This window comes from Sorex fumeus, unplaced genomic scaffold (assembly GCF_029834395.1).
Source record: "Sorex fumeus unplaced genomic scaffold, SorFum_2.1 ptg000010l, whole genome shotgun sequence".
Lineage (NCBI taxonomy): Eukaryota > Metazoa > Chordata > Mammalia > Eulipotyphla > Soricidae > Sorex > Sorex fumeus.
The window spans coordinates 25747796-25758994 of NW_026606067.1; the positions used below are offsets into that span (position 1 = coordinate 25747796).

At 52.5% G+C, this 11199-nt stretch overlaps 1 protein-coding gene across 1 annotated transcript; it reads right to left on the minus strand.

Moving 5' to 3' along the window:
* Window positions 1-354: 354 nt before the first annotated feature.
* On the minus strand, window positions 355-6469 carry LOC130020148 (apolipoprotein R-like). The gene is made up of 4 exons (XM_056110807.1): window positions 5959-6469; window positions 4935-5105; window positions 994-1169; window positions 355-761 (listed from the first exon to the last, which is right to left on the minus strand). The coding sequence occupies exons 1-4, from the start codon at window positions 6038-6040 to the stop codon at window positions 606-608; spliced, it is 585 nt and encodes a 194-aa protein (XP_055966782.1). The 5' UTR covers window positions 6041-6469; the 3' UTR covers window positions 355-605.
* Window positions 6470-11199: the final 4730 nt, after the last annotated feature.

Below are 11199 nucleotides of genomic sequence, written 5' to 3' on the forward strand. Positions count from 1 at the left end.
AGAATGCCATGGGTCATCTCCCCAGAAGGATCACCCCATTCCTGTGACAGACTAGCACTTGGAGATGCAGACCTAGGGCATGTCCCCTGAGGGATGAGACCCGCTCCTGGGAAGTACCAATGCCACTGGTCCTTCCCTGCTCATTCTGCTCACCTCCAACAGCCTGGAGGCAGGGGAGCTGGTTGAAGGAGTCACAGCAGGTTCTGTGGAGGAAGAATTCCATTGCGGCTGAGCCATCGGGGGTGGGTGGGGAGCAGCAGGCTGGCCCATGGGTTTGTGAGAGTAAGACTTAGGGGAGCAGGCCTGGGTCTCTGGTGCAGGTTAATGTGTTCTGTGAGCCTGAGGTGACTCAGTGGAGGGAGAAGCCTCAGCAAGGCTCTGCCTGGACTCCGAAGTCACAGAAGACCAGACTCTGCTTTGTGAGCAGAACTGTTTATTTCTGTCCCTGCAGTGCAAGACACGGGAGCAGAGACTGAGGGAGGGTCCCGCTCAGCATAGAGGCCATGGGCCCGCTCGCAAGTGTCCTTCAGAGGCCAGTGGCAGCCAAGGAGAGGTGCTTCTCTCCACTGGAGGATGCAGAGGCAGCTGGAGCCTATATCCGATTCCTAGCTGTCTCCTCCCAGTGGCTCACGCCTGCCCAAGGCCTTGATCTCCAGGGCGAGTCTGTATAGCTCCAGGGCCAGCTTCACATCCTGGGGGTCCGGGAGACACTGCATGAGCATCCTGCCAGCAGCCACGGGCTCACAGCCTGTATGGACCTCCTGAAAGACACAGGGCAGGTGTGAGAGCCCCACACTGTGAGGGGACCCACTGTGAGGCTCTCCCAGGGCCTGCTGGGAGAGCCGACACTCCACACTTGGGGACTCCTGGGGACACTCTCCAGAGCACGGCCAGCCAGAGTGGCAGCAAGCCCGCTCACTCCTCTGTGCAGAGCGCTCTGTGCTGCACCCACTCGCACTCCCCTGTGGTGGGGCACCCCGTGTGTACACTTACCCACTCACAGCTGGGCACCTCTGGGTCCCATGTCCTGTTCTCTGAGCAGCTGATGGTTTGTGGGCCAACCATGTCATAGCCGGGGTCACATTGCACGGTCACATTCTCCCGCTCCACATACTGGCGCTTTTCCACAGACAGATGTCCATGTGCTATCTGTGGTTTTGCACACAGAGCTACAAGGGAAGTGCAACGTGGGTCCCCCGGGATGGTCCCGGAATAAGGTTTGATGAGTGAAGGAGGCCTTGATGGGAGAGCCACCTCACCCCTGAAGCACAGCACCTGCCAAGGCTTCCCCTCCAGTCATGTGTGGGGGTCCCTGAACAGACCTTTCAATGTTAGGACCTTCTATGGCCCCAGGTGTGCTAATGTTGCTAGAAAGAAGACGTGGATGCAGGAGGGCCTGGGCGCATCTGGTGGCCTGGCTAAGGTCCAACCCAGCTACTCTGCTGGACCCTGATCCCTTCACTGCCCCGTCTCACACCCGCACTTCAGGCCTGAAGCAGGTTGCTTCCATTCTTTTACCAGTAATACCTTTCTGTGTGAAATGGAGACGATAGTGGCAAATTAGGTCCTTTACTGTTGTTAGGGTGTGATTAAGCATGGGGACCTCTCCTGACAATTTTTGGCTAGCTGGGTCAGTAGTTTAATGCAGGAGCCAAAGGACACACCACCGCTCAGTCCTGCAGTGCCCAGTGTTGCCCAGACCTCCCTAGAAATGCTCAGGGCTGGGGTGTAACTTTTCCTTCTTGAGCACGCATGGGACCATGGAAGGTTCTAACATCAAAAGGACAAAAACATTGACTCACCCACCATGGGGGTGGGGGGTGGCGGTGGTCTCTCACTGTAAAGCAGGCACATTTCAGGACTGGACAGGTGGCTCTATGGCAGGGCACATGCAGGTGTGACCCTGGGGCTGGATTCCTGGCACCATATGTTCTGCCCACAGCACTTCTGAAGTGGCCCTGGTGGCCCCAAGCACCACTGGGCTGAGACTGGCCAGAAATGATCCTATTGAATCAGCCACACACTTTATCTTCATGTCACTCATATGTCTCCCACGACACTGTGTGATGAGAAGGCATGGAATGTTCAGGCCCTACAGGGGAGCGGGTTCTTTGAAGACCCTTGGAATCTACTCATATCTCCAGTATAAGCAGGTGCTGCCTGAGGTGGGCCAAAACTTCACTGATGCTCTCGCTCAAGACTGAGTGTGAGTCTCTGTGAGTGCAGAGGTAGGCCCACACCCGGGTTCCATGAAAGGCTCAGATCACCACAGGGAAAGCACCTCCACTGCCCACCACCTATCTTCTAAGCACAGGAATTTCAAGTGGATTTGGAGTCATCAGTGAGCATATCACAGCAGCAATCCATGAAAAAAACTAAGTCCTGGAAGATAATCTAGGACCTTGTTGTAGGTGAGTATTTCTGAAGCAGGACACAAAAATTTTGAACCTCAAGGAAAGACTGATGAGTTGTCCCAGGCTGGGATATTGTAGGATAACATTGATTTGTCCTTTCTGCCTGCCACAGGGAGCTTAGGTTTATTGGGTTATTCCCATCACAGTGCTCCCATTCCTCTGTGTTTATTTGCAACCTCTTTCTTTGTGCTCTGTTTTCCCAACTGGTCAATCACCTTTATCTTCTAATCAGATTCTGTTAACTTGTAAATATTGCTTTAATATCTTTCCCTTAAGTCCTTTGTATAGTTAATTCAGAGCAACATCCTTTTTGCATAGACACAAGAAGACAGTTAATGCTATGCTTTCGTAACTTGGGAGTTAATTGACTCCAAATAATATTCACTCCTGGGCATCTGTATTCTTGACTTAAGCCTCAGTTGCCCTTCTTCCTAGCACTCCAAAAGCAGGGTCCCGATGAGGGACTGAATGGACCCAGGGCAAGCTGTGAGATATCCTGGCATCAAAATGGGCCAGGCCAAAGCGCCATAATGCTTAACTATAAGTTAAGAATATGGTCATGAACAAATTCTGTCATGACCTGCTAGCATTAGGAAAGATTAATCTGGCCTGCGCACTGTAGTCTGGGATCTATAGTGAGATGTCCCCAGGAGAGCCACCCTACAAACTTAATATATCTCTTACTGTGTCCATACAAAATAACTAATATTAAGAAGTAGAATTAAGATGTTAATTAAGTTATTGAACTAAGGAAAGGAGAAACACACCCTGGGTGGTACTTGGCTCACTTGAGCAAAGGGCTTTCATATGTTGATTGAGCTACCAGACCTAGATGTGGTAGTGGGAGTTGGAGGGAGTTGAAAACGAGAGAGAGAGAGAGAGAGAGAGAGAGAGAGAGAGAGAGAGAGAGAGAGAGGAGAGAGAGAGAGAGAGAGAGAAGTGGTGGGTGAGTGGGAGCTCCGAGAGATGAGCTAGCAAGGGGGCCGGGAGGAGATCAGAATGAGGGGCAATGCGAGACTGGAATAGACTGGAATGGGGAGCCTAGTGAGATTGGAACAGGTGCGTGGAGAGAATGGAATAAACGGCAACTGAGGCTTAAGCCGAGAAAATATATCCCCCAGAGTGAGTATCATTCGGAGTCAATTAATTCCCAAGTAACAAAAGCAGAGCATTAACTGTGTCTATAAATGAGGACAGTGCTCCGAATTAACTATGCAAAGGATTCAAGGAGAAGAGAAAAGCAATATTTACAACTTAACAGAGTGATTAGGAGATAAAGGTGATTGACCTGCTGGGGAAGCAGAGCACACAGAAAGAGGTTACAAATAAACACAGAGGAATGGGAGCACTGCATGGGAGTAATCCAATAAACCTCAGCTCCCTGTGGCAAGGCAGAAAGGACAAACCACTGTTATCCTACAGGATGTCAAACTTTTGTTTCTCAAAATGAGGGCCACACGTGACGAGTGCTGCATCTGAACAGGCTGCATGTGAACAGCTCTGCTCTGCCCGTCATGCTGCTAACCCCTAGCTAATTCCCCACAGAAAAGCTGGCACCATGCCACCAACAGCTGGTCGGTGAAGGAGCACTTTTCAGAAGAGCTCAGTTCCTACAAAATCCAGCTGGTTCGTGCATACACGTCCATGCAGCCTTTCCTGAGACTGAGCCGTGTCCCCGTGAGATTGGTGCAGGTGCTGGCTCCGCATGGCCATGGAGAGAAACACCAGCACAAGGACCCCTGCGTGGGCATCAGGCTAGTCCCTGCTGGGGCCTGGAAGAGGTAACACCTACTGACCTGTTTCCACTGTGGTTGACTCTGACCAGCACACTGAGGTGTGTCAGAGTCAGAGTTTGCTTATTTATCTGTTGATTGATTCTGTGGTGATTGAGGGGGCCCCACCTCATAGTGCTCAGGGATCACATGGCACGGGGGCCAGGGATTGACCCCAGGGATGCACAGGGACAAGGCAAGAGGTCTATTAAGTCATGCCCCCAGCTTCCTTGGATGGTATTTAAGAAGCTTGTGTGAAGCTGGGAGCGATAGCATAGCGTTGGGGCATTTGCCTTGCCCACAGCCAGCCCGGCCGAGCTGGGTTCGATTCCTCCACCCCTCTTGGAGAGCCTGGCAAGCTACCGAGAGTATCTCGCCTCCACGGCAAAGACTGGCAAGCTACCCGTGATGTATTCAATATGCCAAACACAGTAACAACAAGTCTCACGATGGAGATGTTACTGGGCCTGCTCGAGCAAATCGATGAATAACGGGAGAACCGTGACCACTCGTATGTGTGAAGCTCAGGCAAAAACATGGCCTCTAGAAATCTCTAGAAGCAGCGGCAGTGGTGGCTGCCAGATGAAGTTGCTGGATATTCATACGAAATCAATCATGCATTAACTATACAAGAAAGGAGAAAGGAAGAAGGAGGGGAGGAGAGGCGTGCAAGACTGGAAGGGAGAGTGCCAAGGTCAATGCTGCCTGTGGCAGGAGGCTCCCCAGGGAACCAGTGTAGCCACCTTACCTCTACATTGGGGTGCTGAGGCCGACCAGTGTGAGTTTCTGCAGGAGATTTTGGGCTCTCCAACCAGAATATATCCTTCATCACACTCATACTTCACCACAGTGGTAAAGGAGAAGAATGAGCTCATGTCCTGGCCAGAGCCGTGAGCGATGACAGGGAACAGGCTGCAGTCTGAGCAGGAGAGAATGGCAGGAGTGAGGTGCTATACTGCCCACAGCATTCGGAACCACACAACCTCCCTGCCACCGAGCTCTCTCCCTACATTAGACACTACAAGAGCTTTGCATCTGCCAGGTGAGCACTTGGCTATCATCTAAGTGTTGGGATTTCCTCTAAGCAACTCAAATCCTCTATTCTGATACCATGATACCTGTTTCAGGGAATATATTCATTAATAGTTTATGTTGTTATAGCAACTGATTCCTTCAGATAAAAGAGGCTGGCTTACACTTTGATTAAGGAATTTCTATTGAAGTGGCATAACAAAGTTGATTCCCATAGCAACAGGCCTTAGTTCTGGTACATTCCCTCAACCTTTCTCCTTCCTCGTTACTTTACAAAAGGTTCTGGACGTTTCAGTAGTAAGGCATTGCATTTATAACTAGGCTTACTGGTTCTAAAATGCCTTAGTTGTTGTTTTGAAAATATACTCTATTTGTGAGTACACATTTTTGCTTGATGGATGAAACTTTTCCCAGCCATCATCTTCTACCAGTATGACAATAGAATGCAGAACTAATCTATTTAGAAAGCAATGTGCTTTAACATCTGGAGCACTTAAATAAAAGAAATTCATGCGAAAATTAATGCATTCTCATGAGGGTCTTATTAGTCACACTTTGTTCTTTACATAAAGCAGCCTCTCTCTAGAACAACTCTAATTTTCAAAGCTCTGAAACAAATAATAGTTCATAGAATTCTCTCCAAAGGGTCATATTTTTCCCTCTGCGCCTCACCCTAAATTCCTCATCAGTACTTCTCCCAGGTCTACAGAAGTCAGACTGTCCCAAGCCCTGGCACTCACCACACTTCACAGGAGGGGACAGCCACAGCACCATGGCACCCAGCAGGCACTGTGCCCGGGAAGGGCTCCTCAAGGGAGGCATGGCTCCCTCAGCAGCTCAAGCCGAAGGAGATGCAGATGCCTCTCTGAGAGGGACTCTGAGAGGAGGAGCCTCGAAAGCCCGGCTGTGTTGCCCAAGAGTGGAGGCGTGGCCAGAGCGGGGCTGCTGAGTGGACCTTGGGGCCAGATGCCCTGGCCCCTCTGTCTGGCACGGCAGGCTGCTCCTGCCGCCCCCAGGGCTGCCCGTGAGGCTGGTCCCCTAGGAAGCTGGCTTACCCTGAGTTGTGATCTGTGCTCTCAGCTCCTGGGCCCAGGGTGTTTGGAAAGGGAGGGGAGGCTGTGTGAGAAGCAGGGCCTGTCAGAAGTGGCTTCTCCAATTAGTGGCTGCAACTCCCCATAGGAGAATGATGGCGCTCAATTCCAGAAGTCTCGGTTCTTCCCAGACTCTTGAGAACCTGGTCCCCGAAGTGGTTCTTGCAGTGCTGGCCTCCCTTCCCCTTTTTCTCTGTCTCTCCTGTGCATGAAAATACCCGATGACTTGCTTCACAAAACCGTTTTAGTGGAAACTGCCCTTTTGTCTTGGCAGCAAAAAAGATGCATGTTCTGAAAGTTCATGTTGAGTGAAAATCGTGAAGAAAGGAGAAGTCTTACAACTTTCAGAGTTCTCAGATGCCGGACCTGGGGGAGGTCCCTCACTTTGTCCATAAGTGCTGAATGCAGTGGCAGGATAACCCGGATATTCCATGTGGAAGGGCTGTCAGTGCTCCTGCACACCCCATGGCTTAGGCTGCCCATAGGCCACACCAACGGTCCTGCACAGACTCTACTGTGTGCCCCCGCAGGCATCTCTTTCTGGACAAGACACAGCAGTTGTCCAAATAAGATGACAAACTCTGGCATCTTCCCTAAAGTGACCCTGCTCTCCATAGAGGAGCCAGGGTGACACTCCCCATCCACCCCCCCCCCCCAACAACAGCCCCACAGCTTACCTCTTCAAAATAAATGGGAAGTCACAAACAGAACAGAGTTGAGCGCTGAGGGACTTGGAGGTCTGGAGCCATGGGACAGTGTGCAGGGCTCTTGCCTTGTGCTTGGCCCACCCAGGTTTGACTCTCAGTACTGACCCAGGTCCTAATGATCCCTGAGTGCAGAGTCAGGAGTAAGCCCTGGGTACTGCCAGGTGTGGCCTCAAAACAAAAACAAAAGCAGACTTGGATGTCTGCTCCCCTGTGAGAGTGAGCGTAGAAGGGGCTTTCTGCACCCTGGGGAACCTCCCTTTGTGGGTGGGGGGTGGCTGCAGGGGGTGCTGTCCTGCTTAACCAACCAGTAGGGGGGTGCTTGGCTTTCAGCCCTTCCTGTCAGTAGCCTCAGCCCTGCCCCCTGGTCCCAGTGTCCTTGTGCAGAGAAAACTGATTCCTACAGACAAAGAAAAGTCCAAGACAGCTCAGAAAATTCCTAGCAAAGCCAAATTTAGGCCCAAGGCAGAGCCTACAATCCATGCCTTTCCTTCCTGCCGTGGTTTCCTTGCTTCCCTGGCAGGGCACCAATGAGCCTTTGGGAAGAAGGACGCCCAGGGGCACCTCTTGGTGGGGTGTGTGCCCCAGGAGGGTGTCTTGTGAGAGCACATGCAAGCAGAATAAGGCTCCCAGGCTCCCTGAAGGCCAGTCCTACCCACAGCCCACCCCTGCCTCCTGTTGCACACAACCATCACATAACATGTATCACACATCACACATGCACACACCACCATCCTGTGAAGGTCCACACCTAGTCTCCCTGCACTGCTGCTGCCTCATGCCCCTGAAGCTCATCCTGAAGAGACCAGCCTTCGGAACTCGTACACCTGAATGGGACTGCAGCAAACTGGAAAAGGTTTTCCATTATAAAAGAAAGGGCAGTTGAACAGCACACATAAATGTACACACCCTACTGGTGGTTTTCACTCACCACCAATATCAAGTCCCGAAAGGGATCTGCAGGACAGTGATGCTCCCTGCAGCCGGACTCCTCTGGGTGGGCAGGAGCCACCACAGCTGCTTCTTGTCTGCATCAAAGCTACTCTCCTTCCTGGCTGCCCGTGACTACCTGCCAGCACCTGACCCCAGTGCTGGGGATGGGGGGGCGGGGCTTGCTGAGAGCAGCTCAGCCTGCAGGTGCAGGTGTTACAGGTCTCATGCAGTCAGGACCAGTGGCAGGAGCTCCATGTCTGGTGTGCTGAGTGCAGACAGCCTCGGCCTGCGTGTGGTGCTACCTTGGTGAGGTGTGGTGGTCCCTAGTCCAGGGGAGGCTTGAGGGGGCCAGTTTGAACCCCGGTTTCCCAGGATGAACATTTGAGGCCCTGGAGACCCACAGCTCCAGGCCTGACTGCTGTGGGTGCTGCCTGACTGGAACCAGAGAGATGGGTGTGTTGGCCCCCAGACGAGGGTGACCACTGTCAGAGGTCATGAATCTGTTCCTACATGTTCCATGGTGCAGTTTCCCCACAGTTGTCCCAGCAGACCTCTAGGAGGAAGGACACTCCACCTTCTTCCAGGGTGCTCCCACCACCTGCACCCAAAGGCACCTATGACTGGTAGGAGGGGCTGAGGGCAGAATGCAGGGTTACCCCGGTTCAGGCAAGACTGAAGGCGCCAGGAGGCAAGCAGGCTCCCAGCTGAGGTGTCGGCTCTCTGGCCACACAGGACCAGGTCCATGATTCCCAAATGGATAGAAGCTGGCAAGACCTCACACCAGTTCTCTGACTTGCTATGAAATCACCTCAGTTTTCAGAAAGATGTGAGCTTGTGGCTTCATGAAAAAATGCTGAACTGAGGTTAAAGACATCACCTGTTGTTATTCATCATTCCTTGGACTAGGGTCCCAAACTTCCTTGGACTAGGGTCCCAAACTTTTCTATTTTTATTGGCTAATGCATTTATTTACTTATGACCTGCTGGCCACATCCAGTGCTGCTTGGGAAACTCCCAGCTTGGTGCTCAGGTCTTGGTTGGTGATGCCAGGGACCACAGAGTGTTTGGAACTGAAACTTGAGCACTCGAGTATTGAAATCCTTTGAGCTGTCACCCCAGCCCTCTCTTGTATTTTTGTAGCAGAAAAAGATCCTGAAGAACTGACATTTCTTCTCCCCAAATGGTGTAGATATTTGATCCATTGTGTTCCCTTTTGGTTGAAAATATATTCAATCAACATGAGTATATGAATTCAATTTAGCAAATTTACTTTTTATGCCAATCTAGTACAGATGGATAAATTTGAATGTTTAAAATTATTAAATTTTGAACCATGCAAGTTAAGGTACTTTCCTTGCATGTAGCTGATTCTGGTTTGATACCTGGCACCACATAATCCCCCAAACACTTCTGGGAGAGACCCCTTAGCCAGTATAAACCCTGAGCACAGCCAGGTGTGGCCGAAATAAACATTGAATTTCCACAAGGTACTTAGCTAAACATAAAATAAAGTTATAAGAAAACTCTTTAAAAGCAAGAAACTTCACCAAAAATAATACGTAAGTAAGTATCCTCACTGTGTCAGGGCTCTCGCGAACATTCACAGTGAGACCACTCATCTTCTCTGCAGCCAAGCATTTCCTCGGAGAAGACTGGTGGGGACACAGGCCTGTTCATGGGGCCTGGACAGAGGTCCTGCCCACTTCCTTCCCTCACTGCCCAGTACGGCGAGGTCCACGTCTATGCTGTGTGGGATGATCTCGTCTGCTGGTTTCCAAACCTCTCCCAGATCCAGAACAGCTCCTGGCCCTTCCTGGTCTCTTGGGGCTCCAACCAAGAGTGTCCAGACTGGTCTGAACACTGGTCATTGTCATGTGTGGGTGGAGGACAGAGGATGTGGAAGCAGAGGCAGAAAGGACTCCAGTGGACAGGAGCTGGGGCAGTGTCCATTCTCGGGAGGGGAGCACAGGGAGAGTTGTTGGACCCGGGAGCATGAACTGAGGGTCCTTCTCTGAGTGTTCCATGGTCACCAACCTGTGGGCACTGAGAATGTTGCCCAGCTGTGACCGAGGGTGGTGCCAGGGGCAAGGCCAGGGACAACATGAGTTGGGCTGCAGGCAGCTCTGTCCAGCACGGTCACCGGGGCCGGATCCTTCCTCTCTAGGATTCAGTTCCCTGGTGCTGTCCTCATCACAAGGAATGTCCTGTCAGCAGTTTGATCCCCTTTGGCCGAGACAGGAAGTCAGCAAAGTAGCTTCCTCATTTGGAAAGTAACCGGGACACTGCCCCCACTGGGGAGGGGCTCCCAGCAGCTCCCAGGCCTGCCTGCACTATGCCCAGGCCTCCCAAGTGCCTGCAGTCCTGGGAGCTGTGGTCACTGGCCGTGCCTGGCCCTGTGAGGTCGCAGTGTCCACAGGCTACCAGAAGGCATGCAGGGGGACCTTGGCACTACCCTCCTCCTGTCCACCCAGCTCTGCCCTTCCCCAGGCTGCAGGCCATGTGACCTGGACACAGAACCCTCCCATAATGACAGCCCAAGGGCCAGTCACTCTGGGCTCCATGCTTAGGGGCCAGGGCTGCCCTGGGGTTCAGTGCCTACAACACAGAGGCCCTGATGGCTGAGGTCTGAGTGAGTGTCAGGACTCGGGGCATGGGGGAGGTAGGTATCTCAGCAGATAATGAGAACAAGGAACACAGGAGACAGGGAGCAAGGGCCAGTTCCTGTGGAAGACACAGGCCGGCAGCGGCAGGAGCTGACAATGCATGTTGCACGGTCAAGGGAGGGGCTCCAAGGAGGCCCGGCTCCCTGCAGAGCAGACCCAGGCCTGTGTGTCCAGACAGGCATGATTCAGAGTTGTGCTAGGGACCTCGACTCATGCAGGGAAGGGGCCCTTAGTGCCCTGGCTCCGTGCAGGGAAGGGGCCCCGAGTGACCCGGCTCATGCAGGGAAGAGGCGACCAAGTGATCTGACTCATGCAAGGAAGGGGCCCCGAGTGACCCGGCTCCATGCAGGGAAGGGGCCCCGAGTGACCCGGCTCCGTGCAGGGAAGGGGACCCGAGTGACCTGGCTCTGTGCAGGGAAGAGGCCACCAGGTGATCTGACTCATGCAAGGAAGGGGCCCTGAGTGACCCGGCTCCGTGCAGGGAAGGGGCCCCAAGTGACCTGACTCATGCAGAGAAGAGGCCACCGAATGATCTGACTCATGCAAGGAAGGGGACCCGAGTGACCTGGCTCTGTGCAGGGAAGGGGATC